We start from the raw sequence: 18742 nt of genomic DNA, 5'->3' as shown, positions 1-18742 counted from the left end.
CAACTTGTTCTTGTACAATGCGGGGGGGGGGGGCAGTTCTGTATCTCTCATTCTACTGGGTTGATTGACAAAATGCAACTTGCATTTCTTATATCTCGAAAGCACAACTTAGAATACGTATTAGATTTATATATAGATTGTTCTAATATAGGTATTTTCACATAAAATCGGACTTTTTTTTAAATGACATGCCAATTTTTTTAAATATTTCAAACTTACAACTCAAACTACGCCAAATTACCAAGTTTTGCAAAAATCGCACGAGTAGTTTCTAAAAAATTAGCTCCTTTATGTTAATTGAGTTTGGTATATATTTATTAATCTCTCTTTTTCATTAAACTTACTTGATTCTTCCTTTCACATTTTGAAATTCAGGTTCATTGCAAATAAAATTCACCCATTTTTTATGATTTATTTAAAAAAAATTTTGAATTATAATCTATAAAATTTTTACCATCATCTTAAAGTATATGTATTTCTAAGCATACCTGCAAAAAATTAGTTTTTTATTCAAAATTTCTGAATATATATATTGGCAGGTTTTGAAATTTGGCATATTTGTTGAAAGCAATAAAACATCAAATGTGGTTTAGACACTTTGTTAAATTTATTTGAAAGTAGGAATGATGTGACTTTCTTTCCGCTCATGCACAATGTAAAAAGGTAGGAATCAGGTGCCTTTTTTCCCTGCTCTGGCATAATGGAAGTGAAAGGAAAATAGGTTGCTATATATTAAGAAATTTGCTAAGTGAATTATTCTTGGTGCAAACTAAAAAAATTGCAGCAAGATAAATTTTTGAATTTCTTCATAAATTCGCACCAAATTTTATACAATCTAATATCTAGGCACAATCTGAGACGTAGAATCGAAATATGGAAAAAAATTGGTATGTTATTTCAGAAAAAGTCCAATTTCGTGTCAAAATACCTATGTTAGAACAATGCTATATATAAATCTAATACAAATCCTAAGTCGTGCTTTCGAGACATGAAAAACACAATTTGAATTTTGTCTATCGGCCCAGTAGAACGGGAGATACAGAACTCCCTCTCTCTCTTTTTTTTTTTTTTTTTTTTTTTTTTTCGCAGTGTACATAAGCTTATTCAGTTTCGAATCTTATGGACATCAAATGGCTCCGGATTTGTCATGAGCTTAAAATAAACACACTTTAATCAACCATCATAAAATAAATATTGTCAACATACTGTGGCTCGATGGCCTTTTAGGACATCAAATATTATAGCATCACATGACAGAAAATATACATACTTATGTCGTTTTACAAATCACCAATTATAAAACTTATACAAACTAGCTTTTTGAGCATAAATCAGTAATGTTGAAATAATCTAAACTGCAAAACAAAACTTAATCAAAATCATAATAAAGAAATGAAGTAATATATAGTTCAGTTCTCAGTCATTAGTAATCAATCAAAATCGTAAAAAACAACCTTGTATTTAGCGTAGGTATAATGAAACACTCAATCAATTTCGAGGGCAGCTAAAGGTCCCTCCTCATCAGGAGAGAGAAATACATAGAAAGAAGAAAATAGGAGAAGGAGTCACACAAACACGTGGTCCTTATCAGCACTGCACGTGGTTATAACTAAATTTTTAATCAGAGTTGCACTGGTCGCCTACTTTTACTGAGCCAGGCTATCTGATCAAGCATAAAGAAATATAAGCGAAGTTAAAATAGGGAGCAAGGGGCAAATGCACCTTACGCTCAAAATCTGAACTTCAAGTAATGGAAAGCAACCACTGAACGGATTTTTATACCCTCTGGTAGTACCAAATGCGATCGCTCCCTATTTTAACTTTGCTAATATTTCTTTATGCTTGATCAGATAGCCTGGCTCAGTAAAAGTAGGTGGCCAGTGCAACTCTGATTAAAAATCTAGTTATAACCACGTGCAGTGCTGATAAGGACCACGTGTTTCTGTGACTCCTTTATTTTCTTCTTTCTATGTATTTCTTTCTACTGATGAGGAGGGACCTTTAGCTGCCCTCGAAATCAATTGAGTGTTTCATTATACCTATGCTAAATACAAGGTTGTTTTTTACGATTTTGATTGTCACATTAGCGTGTTTCTCTTCTAGTCCATTAGTAATCAGTTCGTGTATTGGCATAATTAGTTCACCACTGGCAGTTTTTAATTTGACAACTAAGATCTTTTCATTACTGCCGGGGTAAACTTGTATAATTTGAGCCATTCTCCATTTTAAGGGAAGTAGATTGTCCTCCTTAATCAACACTAAACCACCAATCTTCATGTTAGTCATGGGTTTCTTCCATTTATTTCTCATTGTAATTGCATTAAATATTCCTTAGACAATTTTTTCCAAAAGGAATGCAAAAGCTGCGTCACCAGCTTCCATCATTCGTGCATGGTAATTTTTTCATCATTACATTAAGTTCCGGAATTCGTTTTATTGCAATACCAATGATGAAATGTGCTGGGGTGAGTGCGGATAGATCATCAGGATTGTCATATGCTGGAAAGAGTGATTGTGAGTTCATCACTCCTCTATTTTGGCAATGTACGTATTGAATTCTTCGTTAATATCTGTGAGCCAATCACTCTTTTCATATGGAATTTCATGGTTTTTTACTGCAGCCTCCCAGATGCTCCCAAAATGAGGGGCGAAAGGAGCATTAAGTTTCCACTCAACATTTTCAACTGTAAGAAACGCCCAATGCTTTTTGAAGTCCACATTTTTAATTCATTTTGTGCACCAACATAATTTGATCCACAGTCACTATAATTTATTTGTTGTGTTTTTCTATGTGCAACAAACCATTTTAGAGCACCAATAAACCCACTAGAACTTAAGCCACTGACAGCTTTCAGATGAACAGCTTTTGTGATGAAGCACAAAAACATACATACATACATCTTTGTTGCTCATATTCCTCTGCAACATTTATGGCAAACTTGAAATGGACTAGCAAAATCGGTACCAGTCTGTGAAAATGGTCTCCCTACATTTACTCAAGATGTAGGAAGGTCACCCATAAGTTGTAGTGACAGTTCCCTGCAATGACAAATGCAAATTATACAGTTTCTTATAATTCTATGAATTACTGATTGTGCTTCAATAACCCAATAATTTTGACGAAGGGCAGAATGTGTCAACTGGAAACCTTAATGTAGATACTTCAACAAATGATAATGATTTATAAGTAAGTTCGTTACATGATTGCTTTCCGGTAGAATAAGGTCTGTAAAACCATTTTTCCCTCAAAATCAAACCTCCAACTGATATACCCATTGTTACTAAATCTGCCGGATTATCTTCAGACCTGAAATGAAACCAACTTTTAGGATCCGTTTTTTTCTGAACTTCCAAAACATGATTAGCAGCAAACTGTTTTCAACATTTGGCATTTTCCTTGATCCAATATAAAGCTATTTTTGAGTCAGCACGGCTCTACATGTATTTGGAGATGTATCACAAAATGCATGCAATTCAACTTTGGCATCCTGACAATTCACATACTCCTACAAATAATGCCTTTGTAACTTTATTTGCACTAACCCTTTTATTTCCAAACACCAGGCTAATCATTTTTCTATGAAATCACCTGGTAACTTTTCATCCCAACTTATAACTTTCTCCCAAATCTCTTGCAACAAACATTTTATTCTGAACACAAATGGAGCTGAAATACCAAATGGATCAAAAGCCATGGCAGCTACTTGCAGAACACCACGTTTATTACCCTTCATGGAACTCGATTTATCTAGCAATGATTTAACATCAAGGAAAAGGATATCGTCCTCAGGAATCTAATTCACAGCTAGCACTTTCAGCTACCTCCTACTATTATTATCAATATTAAAATTATTCACACCCCATAATCTTTCCAATTCCTGACAGTCTCAATTTTTCAAGTTAAACCCACTTGCCTTCAAAATTGAAACAGCACCATTTGATAATTTATATGCCTCATTTGCATTTTCTACACCAAAATATAAGTTATCCACATATACTGATGTATTGAACATGCGTACTGAATCAGGATTAATTGTCTCCATACTTCCAAATGTGGGTTTTAATAGTACTAGTTAGTATACAAGGTGAAATTTTGCAACCAAACGGCAACCTATTCATATCCATAATTTTATATTCAGCATTTTCCTTATTGAAAAGTCAAAGAAATTTCAGAAATTTATGATCCTCTTCAGCAGTTTTTATCATTAGAAATGCTTTTTTGATATCCCCATTACATACAATTTTAAGTTTTTTGAAATTCAATAATACATCTAGTACATTAGAATTTAAATTTGAACAAGTTTCTAAAACAATCATTCAATGACACAGCTTTCTTAGTTTTCGAACTACAATTTTATACAACACGAACATTCATAGTATCCTTGTTTCTATTTACAACTTCTCGATGTGGCATAAAATATTCATTACAATCCCTCTCACATTCTTCGATAATTCCTTTACGCTCTCAGTAGCAAATTATTTGCTTATACTCTTTCACAATCCACTTATTTTTTCAAAACACTTTTTTAAATCATCAAACCATATTGTAGGTATGGAAAAATTATTTTCTAATTCTGAAGGCAATGTTTCCCATAACAATTTAATTTCATATTGACCATCAATAAATCTCAGATCATTTTTGAACTGCTCAATTAAACACTTGTCAGTAATAGATAATTAATCCCTATCTCTTATGCCTAAGCCTTCCCATAACACTTGAACTCTGTTCCTATACTCAAGTTAGAAGATACTATTACACAACTAGATTTATTGCATGTCTGCTGAATTCCCTGCAGAGTAAAACCAAAAATTGTCAGTATGCAATTAAGGGTTTTACTCATTTTCCAAAACCCAGAACCCTCAAAAGTATTCCAAAACATGTCTCCTCTAATTAATATGGCTATCGACAGATCATCATTTTTACATTTATCAGCTAAAATACCCTAGCTTTTCAAAATACTCTGTATTTTATCTTCTGGAGTAGCAATGGTGTAGCAATAATTGTATTAGTAATTAATGCCTCAATTTCAATAAATTTATCTGAACTATATCTTCTCGTTAATTTTATTTTAACTACATCATATAACTTTTCAGTTGCTTTTGATGAACCAAAAGAATAAACTGATAATCTTTCCTTTATTATAGGCTTTAATTTTAAGGAATTGGCTAAAAGTTTGTTGCACCAAGAATGTTCAGATCAATTATCTAAAAAATATGTGCAGTTTTTGAAATGTTTGACTGATTTACTGAACTGGTAATAACTGAGAATGTCAACAATATACTGGTTTTTGATATTGTTGAATTACAATACATAATGACCGCATTGTTTTCTGACTTGCTTACATTGCATCAACTGGCCTTTGCTTTTCAGCTTTACTTCGATCATTTTCATTATACAATAGATAATTATGGAATTTACTTTTGCAATACTTACATTCAAATTTTAATCTACACATACAGATGGAGGACAAAATAATGCGAACACCTCTGAAAAAGTATGACATATTTCACACCTGCAGTACAGCCGCGCCACCTGCAACAGAAGTCTGCCACCTAGTGAACGTGAAGAGGAAGATATCAGTCTCTCAACGGCAGTCACCTGCGTTGCATGCTTCGATCGAACTGTCTGTGAGAAGTTGAAATGTCAGACCTGTCAGAATTCCAAAGAGGAATGATAGTTGGAGCGCATTTATGTGCAGCATCGGTTACGAAAACAGCACACCTATATTTAAAAGTCTGGCTTTTTGTCCTTCAATTTTATCGAAAATTTTTCTCAAACTAACTATGTCTTGCGAATTATGAACAGCAGGAATTTTCAATAAATTCAGCTGTAGAGTCATATCTTTTCAGATGATATAGGAGTAACATTGGCTCCTATATTGATTGTCATACTGAAACGAAACGCAATGATATATCTCGTGATTACTTCCGCCACTCACAGCAGGAATTTGAAATGCTTTAATTTGAGGCTTTTCAATATCTGGCAACCTCTGCTAAGCAAGGTGGCTATTACTTTGTTTCCTGCCTCCAACTCTGGAATGCTAAGCTCCATAGCAAGCTGAGAAGCATTGAACCTAGAGTAGAATATTGCAAGGCTAATTCAAGAGGTAGTCCTTTTAACTCATCCCAAAATTGGCCATGCTTGAATGACACATCATTACCTTTTAAAACAGAGAGTGAGCCTGCTTGTTATAGACATTCTATTCGTTAGTGTGTCATATTTTAGTAGAGTGCCCTTATTTTAATACATTTTATGAGAACTATTTTAAGTTCTAAGGTAACTCTTGAACATCTATGGGACAAGACTTTAATTCTAATATATCTCTATATTTAAAAGAGTCTGGCTTTTAATATTCACTCGGAAATGGTTTTAATATTTAATATATTTTCAATGTTAATCATAGAGTTTTCACTTATTTTAATATTGGAATTCACCATGCAAATTCTTGGGTTTCTTCCTCACGCACCTTTCCTGTTACCTTGCTTTACAACGTTTATCTGATTCAGTTCTAGTTTGTTTTAACAATAGTAAATGCTCATCAACACAAATATAATTAGTCTTTTATTACACAGTATGATGTTATCTGACCATATTTTTGGCACATGATAACCTTTGAGGTTAAGCGCCCTAAACTAACTGTCATTGATTTGTTGTTCAACAGTAGAAACACTTTCATTAGTTTCTCCTACTTTATTTTTAACCGTGTCTATTCTACCTTCAACTGCACCGCTGGAATTTGTTTTCTATTATGGTAGTAATCTCTCTTTTTATTTTCTCTTGACGTGCTTCAATCTTTTCTTCAACTGACTTGATGGCTCCTTCCATCTTTTCTTGGCATGCTTTTGCCTCTTCTTTAATGGACTTGAAGGCCCTTCCATCTTTTCTATGCCTTGTTTTCATCGCTTCTGTAACAGACTTGATGCCCCCTTCCATCTTTTCTTAGAATGCAGTGAAGGCCGTCATCAGTTGTCCTATAGTTGCTCGTCCATTGCTCTTGTCCTCAGCATTCAATCCCACTTCTGACCCCAAAATTTTTACTATGCATATGGGTTTGTAGTGGACTGAACGCACACAGAACCAATAAAAGCTTGACAAAATTTGTTTAAAAAATATGCAGAAATACTCACACAGCTCTTCTCAGTATGATACAGCACAATCAGTAGTTATCACTTCAAACTAATAAGAACACTTTATACAAAAAAAAAAAAAAAAAAAATACAAAGCACATCAAAACTCAAAAGCTCACAGGTTCTTGATCTCTCAGTACTTTGAAAACTAAACACTCTAAGCTAAATTGATAACTGATGCTTTCTCCAATCTTATACAGTTTTTCCCTTTCCACCAAGAAATTTTCAAAACCTTTGATTTTTTGAAATTGCTGGAAGGCATACGCAGTTACAGTTACACAAAGTTCAGACCAAAATGTCGTCAAATGATAACGAAATTTGGCTATAAAAATTAATTGCTATGGTGAGACTCCTCAGCCAGCAAGTATTTAAAAGTAATATACAGGAATCTCAGTTGTTGGAATAAAAATTCAAATTACTTGGGGAAATACTTTATGGAGGGATTTTATTTATTATCTAATTATTTATTATTCATTGGTTGGTGGCATGGAGATCAGATAATTCTGGATATCAGACATATAGATTTCAGGCTTTGCATTGTACTGTATTTTTATTCAAGTATATGTTTATTATAAATAAGACAAAGCCACTTGCAATAATTCAACAACTTCATGGGACATATTCCTTTAGACTCTCATTTCTAAAGGCACATCAGATCTTGTGCTTCATCAAAATATTTCATTGCTATGATCACTTTACAAACACAAATGCATATATATATATATATATATTAAAAAACTTTTTTATTTGTGTACATACAAATATATTTAAAAAAATTACATATTAGTAGAAGTATAATTATGCTAATCATTTACACAACCACAAATTTCACTAAATACTATGAACAAAATACTGAATATTATATACAGTTAAAAGTCGTTAATTCAGACACCCATAATCCGGAATGATCTATAATCCGGACTTCAAAGCTACAAACTTTCTGGACGCATGCGCGTAAGTCCTTTAGGGCTGCGAATATGCGTGTGTGCGTGCCCAAAATATGTTTACGCATGCACGTTTAATGTATAACAGACGGTATAAGGTAAGCTAAAATTATCTAACTCAGTTAATGTTGCAGATTGTGTTGTTCCTTAATCTTCGAATTGGATCCAGCTTATTATTTTTTGCAGACTGTTAGAGCAATTTTATAAAAGTAAGCTTGAACTTTCGATTATGTCAAATAGAATTTCCGATATATATTTACTAATATGTAAACAAAGCAAAAGCATGTCTCGAAGTCCATTAAACAAAAAGTGGAATTGCTGAAAAAAAAGGATAAATGTTTATCTAACCATTCCGAAATCTGTTGATTAATTTCATGCTGCTCTGCGGCAGGGGACGCCGTGGCGCACAATGAATTGGAAGTTGATCTGTCAGCACTATCCTTATCTTCAGGGCAGATGTTTTTATTTTATTTGGCTTATAATTCCTTACTAAATGTAGTACTTCATCTCGATGTACTCCGTCTTTGATATGATTTAAATCAAATTCCTTGTCATTATAATTCGCTTCCGATAGCGAAGAAAGTAAAGTAAACAAATAAATGTTAAGCCTTTTTTTTTGTAAATTTTGATACCCTTTAGATCATAATTGTTCTTTATTTCATAAATTATGGTTTCATATTTTTAATTTTATAATTTCTGCATGGCATCTTACCAGATTTAAACTGATGATCTATAATCCGGAAAAATGGATAATCCGGAATCGCCGAAGTCCCGACGAGTCCGGATTAACGACTTTTGACTGTATAAGTATATAACTTGCTTGAATACAAATTCTTTAATAAACACTTTAGTAACAATATGGTAAATTTCCAATTTACCTTGTGGTAATTCTAGATACCCCATTCCAAGACCCACTTGATATAATACTGGACGAACTAAAATAAAAGTATCTTCAGAACTTTCAGTAGGAGGTGAAACTGAGCTTATATCTTCAATACCAAGTAACTTCAAGAAATCAGACGTTTCTTGTCCTTGAAAGAAGGTAATGATTTCTGATACATTTTTTCTTTCATTTTTGTTCATTTTTTCAGCTAATAGCCTAAATAAAGGAATAAGAAAAAGGTACAAAACATTAATTTTTGGGAAGAGATATTCATTATAAGAAATTATCAGACTCAATAAAATCATACAACATTTAGAAATAAAACTCAACAAAACAAAACTTAAGATAACTTGAAAAATAATTAAACACTTTTTTTAATTTTGGAAATGAACTGCGTTATCCTGATTCAAATAATAAAGATGTCTTTACTGCATATCACTTTATACAATAGTTATTAATATATATTTTATAAATTACTTAGTTACTGTAGAATTCTTTAGTCAATTTGTACAGCTATTTGGAATTTTTGGAGCTGGAATGATAGGTAGGTAGGCAGGTTATGGAGGACTGGAATGCCTGGTGTCTAACAGTTGTAAACAGGCATGTGTTCCACGCCCTCTTCTAACTACAGCAAAAGCTCCCTGGAGCCACATGAGGGTGCACCAGGAGATTATTGAGGTTGTCAAAGGAAAGTACCTGGCCTTACAAGGGCATTAGTAGGATTGTATTATAAATTGAAGAGGCAAGCTGTGGTGTTACAGATAGTAGGTAGTTAAATTAAAAATACAATAAATGGATGGAGTGATAAGACAATCAACTATGCTCTTGCCAGGGTTCTAAAATCAAAATGTTCCAACTACTAGCTACATGTGCCATCAGCCACAGACACTGGCCAATGAATTAGACACCTTTGACAAGTAAATCTTCTCTCCCTTAATATCGGTTTTCTGGAAACCCATATATTTTCTGAAAGCTTATGTCACAAGTAGAAAAACTGTGGAGTCTTAGGGTAAGAGGCGTTAAAGCATTTAGGAGCTATAGGACCCCCAAAGTATCATCAAAGTGTGTATAGATGGACATATTCCTGTAACGAGATCTCTATTTCTTGTATTGCATTGTCTGCTTCCGAAGTACCTGACGGTAAAGTCCTACAAAAAGGAACTGGTACCTGAAGGATGTATGGAAAAGATCCCATCTCTGGATATTCATTTCTTCAGGCATTACAAATCTCTTGTTTGTTACATAATGGCATAATCATTATTGAAACACAGGAGCATGTTTGGAATTGTGATAGTTTTCTGGCCCTGCAGACTTTTTACCGTATCAGTTCAACGCTCATCGTTTCAAGAACTTGACTAAGTATGCTTTTTATAAGGGTGGATACTTGGACGAGAAACCTGGAATGTGGGTTGCACCAATAGATTACTGCTTCGATTCATTAACAAATGATGATTGCGCAAAGTGTGAGGCTATCGCTTTTGTGAAATGTGCCCAATGTTAACTGTCATTCTGCCCGTCTCAACGGTTATTTGATGAATTACAAACTGATTGTCTCTTGTAATAGATTTTGTTTGAAGTCGATAACCAGACACATTTTCAACATCGTAACATATATTGTTTCTTTTCAACGAGTTGCTTTTGATCTCCATCTTCTTCCCATATTATTAGTTCATACAAATACGTGAAAAATGCATTTTAGTGTCATGTTTCCAACATTTTACTGATACTTTATAGGTCCTATAGCTCCTAAACGCCTGTCTTTCTGCCCCTAAGATTTCACGGTTTTTCTGCTTTCAGAAAACATATGGGTTTCCGGAAAACTGGTATCAAAGGAGACTTGTGAGATTTTCATTTGAATACATGCTAGGAATGTATGCAATTTTTTTTATGACGTGGGTTATACGTGGTTAGAATGCTAGTGTAAGTAAGGTGTAAGAGTGCTTTTCACAATGAATGAAGTAAAATGAGAAAAACGACAGATCTTTCACCATTTGAAAAAGGGCTTATTGTTGATGCCCATTTAGCAAGGGCCTTGATTTCGAAGACAGCAAATCTCACTGGGTCTCAAAAGAAGCCATTTCAAAGGTTTTCAAAAGTTGGACTCAGACACCCACAGTCTTTCTCTAGAAGATGTAACTGCGGTTAGAGCACAGTTTTCCAAGAGAGCGATCAGCGGCGTCTCCAACGAATTGTAGGGCAGAACAGGGACTCTACTGTACTTCAACTGATACAGATTATCAAACAAGGCTCTTCCCAACAGATTTAAGCTTCAACTATGCACAGGGAATTGCAGAGGATTGGAATGCATAGTCGGGTGCCTGTCAGAAAAGCCACGCATTTCTGCCCAACATGCAAGAATTCGTTGTCAGGAAAGAAGTCACTGGACATCTGAGGATTGGAAATGAGTAATGTGGTCAAATGAATCATGCTACACCTTATTTTATGCTGATGGAAGACCTCAAATTTGGTGGAAATCCCATGAAGCCATGAATCCAACTTGCCTTACTCGCACTGTGCAAGGGGACCGGTGGGAGTATCATGACATGGGGCATGTTCTACTGGCATGGAAGTGCCCGGTGTTCCTCGAGGGTAAACAAAGACATGAGACACCTAGATATACTGGCAGATCAAGTGCACCCTGCAATGTTTTATTTTTATCCTGATGGCAACGCATACTTCATGGACTTAAAGCAACTATACATCGTGCCACAAGTATTCAAAATTGGTTCACTGAAAATCAGTCTGATTTCCAACACTTTCCCCGGCCACTGCATCGCTCGGATCATAACTCCATACAACATGTGTGAGATATGGTGGAAAGATGCATCCGACAGCACTCTCCTCTTCCATCTAATTTACAAGATCTAAAAAGCTGCATAGCCGATGCAAGGTATTATCTGGACGTAAATGCACTCCAGAAGCATGTAGACTCGATTCCCAGATGAATCACAGCAGTTACCAGTGCAAAAGGTGGCCCAATAAAATATTGATCTTGGGTTTCTAATTCATTGGCCAGTGTGTGTATGAGATGAAAAATTAAAAAAGTTAAAAGAAAAAATATGTGGTAACCTAAATTTGAGCATTAACTTCAATTCCATTTTTAAATGCTTATGTAACCTAACATAATGGCAATGAAAACTTATATATACACTGAAGTGACAAAAGTCATGGGATAGCAATATGCAAATATACAGATGGCAGTAGTATCACATAGAAAATGTATAAATGCAAAGTGCTTTGGCAGGGCTTTCATTTGTGTTCAAGTTATTCACGTGAAGAGGCTTTGACGTGATTATGGCCGAACGATGAGAATTAACAGACTTTGAACGCGGAATGTTGGAGCTAGACGCATGGGTCATTCCATTTCGGATATCGTTAGGGAATTTAACAATCCGAGATGTACAGTGTCAAGAGTGTGTCGAGGGTATCTAATTTCAGGCATAAGATCCCCCCAAGGACAGCGCAGTGGCCGACCACTGCACTTAACGACCGAGACCAGCGACGTCTGAGTAGAGTTGTCAATGTTCACAGACAAGCAACAATGCGTCAAATAACCGCAGAAATCAATGTGGGACGTACGAGGGACGTGTCCGATAGGACAGTGCATGAAATTTGTCTTCCTTGGGCTATGCCAGCAGAAGACCGACTCGAGTGCCTTTACTGACAGCACGACATCGTCTGCAGCGACTCTCGTGGGCTCGTGAGCATATTGGTTGGTCCCTAAACGAATGGAAGACCGTGGCTTGGTCAGATGAGTCACGATTTCAGTTGGTAAGAACTGATGGTAGGGTTTGAGTGTGGCACAGACCCCATGAAGCCATGGACCCAAGTTTTCAACACGGCACTGTTCAAGCTAGTGGTGGTTCCATAATGGTCTGGGCTGTTTTTACATGGCATGAACTCAGTCCTCTGGTGCACTGAACTGATCATTGACTGGAAATGGATACCTTCAGCTACTTGGAGATCACTTACAGCCATTCATGGGACTTCACCTACTCAAACAACGATGGGATTTTTTTGGATGACAATGCGCCATATCACCGGGCCACAATTGTTCACGATTGGTTAGAAGAACATTCTGGACAATTCCAGCAAATGATCTGGCCACCTAGATCGCCCGACATGAATCCCATCGAACATTTATGGGAGATCATCGAGAGGTCAGTTCGTGCCCAAAACCCTGCATCGTCAACACTTTCACAATTATGGACGTCTATAGAGGCAGCATGGCTCAATATTCCTGCAGGGGACTTCCAACGACTTGTTGAGTCCATGTCATGTCGAGTTGCTGCACTTCACCGAGCAAAAGGAGGAACGACAAAATATTAGGAGGTATCCCATGACTTATGTCACTTCAGTGTATATATATTTGAATTTAACTAATATTCTCTATTTGTATAAAGCAAATATAATTAAAATTTTAATTAAGAAATTTAAATTGCAAAGAAATAAAAATAATTATTATTGCTGCAAACTAATATATATATATATATCATTAATTAATATTCTAACATTCTATGCACTTTTGCTGGAGAGCAAATATAAAATATCTTAAATGACAATGCTGTACTAACTCAAAAGCAAGGCCCCCTTTTACTGTTTAATTTTTATTCTAAAATTCGATTGGGTTTTACAACTGGGTATTTTGATAAATGAAATTTCAGAATGAGAGGAAGTGTTTAATTATCATATTGCACAGAAATGCTTAAATATTAACTAAATCTTATGGGTAATTACCATATGTATGTATGTATGTATGTGTGTGTGTATAAAACAAAACAATCTGTAAAGCAAACTTCTAATTTTAATTGGAAATAGCACCTTGATTTTTCATTTTAATTCGGGTATTTTCCTTTTCTGTGCTAAATATAATAACTGATCACATTAAACCTCTCAGGACTATATCATTTCAAATCAACAGCTGCCATTATATGACTTGAAAATGCTGGTGACGTAAATGTTTCTGTGAACTGGAACTCAACCAAACAATAATAATTTAAAACTTTATTAATTAGCTAATTACCATGATATGAAAATTGTTACTAGAACTGGAAATCATAATTTTTTGCCTCTTTTGATAGCAACTACACATTCTACATGCCAGCACCTTTTAAAATATCAGCCATGATTTCTAAATCATGACACACACATGCATATATTGCATAACCATCACTAATTAAATAGCCATGTCTAGCTCAGTGATTTTGATTTAAACCTATATCTAACTACACTGGTCACTGATATGCCTGAAAACAAACAGGAAAACTGTATAACTAACAATGTCTTTGGGCCACAGATAAAGGTGCTGTTCATAGGAATTCTGAAGGAAAGGGACAAAAATTTAAGATTCTGTTCCTTAGAATTACCATAAGTCAAAACAAATACTTAATTACATTTCTATTCCTCAGAATTTTATCTTACAACATAGAGAGAGTCAAATATTCAAGTGGGTCTTGGTGTCCTCAGAAATTTGCAGGCTTTGTTGCCTTTGCTTGAAGCTAACCCAACTCTGTTCTCATCCACTTTTGTAAACTATAATAAATTTTCAAGAAATCTATCTGCTGATATGTTTATAGGTTGTACTGGTTAGCTATATTCTATTTGGTTTGGGGATGTATTATATGATTTCGCATTCCCAATTTATATTTTGAATATTTTTATCATACAATATAATTGCTATCTTAATACGATAGTTAAAAATTTTGTTTATCTATATTAAATAAAAAAAATAATTAAACCAAATTACTGCCAAAATTTTTTTGGATTTACTTGAGGTATCAGCTCTTAGCAAATAGGAAGAATCTGACATCAGAGACAAGAAGTTTTATGAAAAAAAAAAAAAAAAAAAAGTAGTCAAAGAAATAAAATTAAAAAATTTAAACAAATATTTTGCCTCAATGTCTTATTTCACTGCATAATTTTCACTGAGTAAAATGGCTAGTTAAAATTTAGATCAGAATAAAAGAAATTACATGTAATGCGATTCAGTAAGCTTAGGTGCCAAGCAGAAAAAATAATAATTTCATAATATTTATTATTATAAATTATTTAGACAAATATTTTACAATACTAATAAAAATAATATTTACAATATTAAAAAAAATAAAATTATACCTTGCTTTAGATTGAACAGTATTTTTTGATTTTTTTCCATACCAAATGAAAATTTTCTTCCCAGCATCAAGTAAAAATACATATCGAGGATCTAAAGAACTGTAATTTACAGGAAACTAAAAACAGAAGTAAAACAAAATAATCAAAATATATAAAAAATAATTTTTAAAAATATTTTTACTATATTAAACTTCAAGTGAAAATTTATTGAATTCTCATTTTACCGATTCTATGTGTAGTATTCTGTTGTTGGTTTCCAATCTGTACAATCTTGATATATACTCCTACAAATTAACAAAGAAGAAAACAAATTGTACAAAGAAGTGAGTACAGGATTTCCTTTATATGTAAAAAGTAAGATGATAAAAGAAACTTACCACTTCCTCTATAGTGAAAAAACCACTAGCAGTTCTTCCTCCTTCAATATACACTATTTCTGATTCAAATAAGTCTAAGAACTCATCACTTTCTTCACCTTGCTCTTCACGGATAGTACGGCATTGGGCTCCCAAAAAATTTCTTAAATTGACAGCATGAATAGCAGCACAAGCCTTTTTGTCTAGCTGATAGAAAGAACCAGGTATTAATACCATAAAATTATCAATAATCTACTTTATAATAATGCAGCTAATACTTACAGTTGCTTGTGATCCTATCCAATAAAATATTTGCCAATCTAAACTTTGATTTTCATCAATCATAGTTTTGAGAATTATGTAACAATCTCCTTCATAAAATTTTCCAATAAGAGCTAAAATTATAAATCAGAATGTTAGTTCCTAAACTCTGACGTTGAACTTCATTAATAATTTAAAATAAAAAAATAAATAAAATGAAATAAAAATACCTTCATCAATTTGATTTGGAAGAAAATTTTCTATTTCCCAGCAAGATAAACCTAAAGTGAAAAAGAAAAATTATTTTAGATATCTTATTTTAATAAAATAATGAATGATAACTTTACCTATGCTAGTTAAGAATTACAAATTAAAATTAAAAATGCAATTTTTAGAAATGGGCAACTTTTTCTTGACTTCTTAAATCCTTTAACTGAAAGAGCAATATATCTTAGCAAACTTCAACCCAGATAACTTAAAAGAACTTTCACATACAGTTTAATGCTGTTGTAAGTAAAATAATATGGAAATAAAATGTACAGTATTAAAATACGACTTTAATAATTATAATGCAAAATTCGTTAACAGCAGTGCTTCGAACAAATTTAACCATCATACACAGATATACTTGAAATCATAATAATAATTAAGCTATGAACAGAATTTTAAAAAAATCCATGAATATATAATAATGCTATAATTAATATACTGTTGCCTGTGTATGGGTTTGTAATAGACTGGATGCATACAACTCTGATGATAGGTTGATAAAAATTATTTTATCGAAAGAAACACTTCTCAGTTATGGAACATTCCACAATAATAATAATACAACTCATCACAGAGTACAATCAATAAATACACTTAAAACTACTTAGAACGTTAAACACAACGCAATACAAAGTGTCCCTGAAGAGCAAAAGTATCCTGGAAATACTTAAGTTCTAAAAACGTATGCAGAACTAAACAGCAAACAAGAACTGAGAGCAGATGCTCTTTCTGGTCATACATAATTTTCACTCGGCCACCGAGATATTTCTAGTACTTTCTGCTTCTTGAAATTAATGGAAGGCATATGAGGGCCAAATTACAGTTACAGCTACATACAGCATTAATTACAGATATTCAGTTACAAATACATATTATGCTGAGACACAGACTACATGAAAATGCAGTGACAAAAAATAGTTGCCAAAACCATTATCAGGTTGGCAATATCTCGTTAAATAAGTGATAGCCATTTACTCAATGCTACATAGACTTGCCCCTGTATTCTTACTTTTCTAGCATAGCAGCATCACTAAGTTTTCATGTTACATTTTACAGAAAATTACAATTTCACATATAATGCACTAAAATCCTCTAACTATGCTCAAAATTCGCAACACTGCCCCATCCCAAAGACTACATGTCCCGAGCAGCATAATCCCCGGACAGGAAGCCATACTTACAGCTAAGGCAAAACAATGCAATACTTAAAACAACAGCTGCAATAAATGACATAAAACAAATCAGATGCTAAAATACCATACATGCTGATGTAATGTCCGCACTTTTTACTAAAATTACATCACTAAAATGCAGGTGCGGACATTACACGGGTAGTTCAAATGTCATGCTTTTTCTCGTGAGTAATTTTGGGTGTAAATTTCATTTCAAACAGCGAAATTAAGTTCTAAGTGGAAGAAAATGGCATAAGTAATAAAAGTATCAAATTTAAAGTTATAAATTTAAAATTTACAAATTATTTAATTTAAAATTTACAAACTCACTTTCTCCCATCCACATATATAATATAAATTGCCCCATTTACGTTACCAACACTCGGCGTGTATTATTTCGCACAGGAGCACAAATTAACCAACACTTGAAATTCTGATATTTACTTTTACACAAATTAAATAGTTGCTGGTTCTTTTAATATTTTGGACACGTTATTAAAAAAACTGTTCTGCCGCACTGCATGAAAATCCATTTCATTCCATCATTCGCCGCAACCAGAATTCACTCGCTTTGAACTGAGATGTAGGAAAGTCTTCTTCTCGTGCCACAGCAAGCGCTCTTATTTGGCTCATTTCCTGTGATACTGTGCACTCTTGAGCATGTATATCATGAACATGTGCAACTACTTTTGTCCTAAGTTTGCAAACTTGCATTTTGAACCACGAAACACGTCTTGTTTTGTTCATTGCCACCAGTTGATCACACTGTTTGCTCCAGTTGTGCATACACTTTTCATCCACTTCATATACCCTTGCTGCTGCTCTTTTTCCCTTTCTCAGCGTAAATTCTATGACTTTCAGTTTAAAAACCGCTTATTTTCCCATTTCAAACACACTCCTTGCTAACTACCATGAATTCGAAATGATACTATGAATGAAAAGAGAAAGTTTGAAATATGTGAATACTCCAAGGAGGAAGGAGGAGGAAGTAATTTCATTACAAAATAGTATTTCCTGGAAGCCAATGTGGTGAAAACCTGTTTGGACTGCCTTCATTTATTATCGAGTCTGCCGAGTGGATAGCTGGCGCCAATGTTATGATTGAATAACAGCTGCAACAAGTATAACAGCTGTAAGTCTCTGCTTTCCATCCTGGCACCAACCAAACACAAAACAAATACACATCCTTTCTTTAAAGATGTTTATTGACTAAGAACAAAAGGTGATGATAAAAAATATACAGTACAAAGTCTTTAATCCGGAATGATCTATAATCTGGACCTCAAAGCTACAAACTTTCTGCGCATGCACATAATACCTTTACACATGCACATTTAATGTATAACAGACAGTATAACCTAGGCTAAAATTATCTAATTATTTATTTCAGTTAATGTTGCAGATTGCGTTGTTCCTTAATCTTCTAATTGGATCCGGCCTATTATTTTTTGCAGACTGTTAGAGCAATTTTATAAAAAGTAAGCTTGAACTTTTGATTATGTCAAAAAGAGTTTCCGATTCTGGAGCTGCCAAAGGATCTACAGAGCGAAAGCGTGTTTCGATGTCCATCAAACAAAAAGTAGAATTGCTGCAAAAAATGGATAAAGGCATGAA

At 33.9% G+C, this 18742-nt stretch overlaps 1 protein-coding gene across 3 annotated transcripts in view; it reads right to left on the bottom strand.

The window, feature by feature from the left end:
- fliI (FLII actin remodeling protein) overlaps positions 1-18742 on the bottom strand; it is a 175271-nt gene that overhangs the window by 47014 nt on the left and 109515 nt on the right. For all 3 annotated transcript variants that reach the window (XM_085815549.1, XM_085815551.1, XM_085815550.1), the window contains 6 exons: positions 15917-15967; positions 15708-15820; positions 15447-15632; positions 15294-15353; positions 15070-15185; positions 8951-9171 (listed from right to left, as the gene is read on the bottom strand). In XM_085815549.1, coding sequence (XP_085671675.1) covers positions 8951-9171; positions 15070-15185; positions 15294-15353; positions 15447-15632; positions 15708-15820; positions 15917-15967 — 747 coding nt within the window. The remainder of the gene's footprint in view (positions 1-8950; positions 9172-15069; positions 15186-15293; positions 15354-15446; positions 15633-15707; positions 15821-15916; positions 15968-18742) is intronic.

Source organism: Stegodyphus dumicola, chromosome 4 (genome assembly GCF_044657685.1).
Source record: "Stegodyphus dumicola isolate Sdum_Otavi_A_Nest chromosome 4, ASM4465768v1".
In the NCBI taxonomy this organism is placed as follows: Eukaryota; Metazoa; Arthropoda; class Arachnida; order Araneae; family Eresidae; genus Stegodyphus; species Stegodyphus dumicola.
Note: the sequence above shows the minus strand (reverse complement) of the source record. Positions and strands in the feature narration are given on the sequence as shown.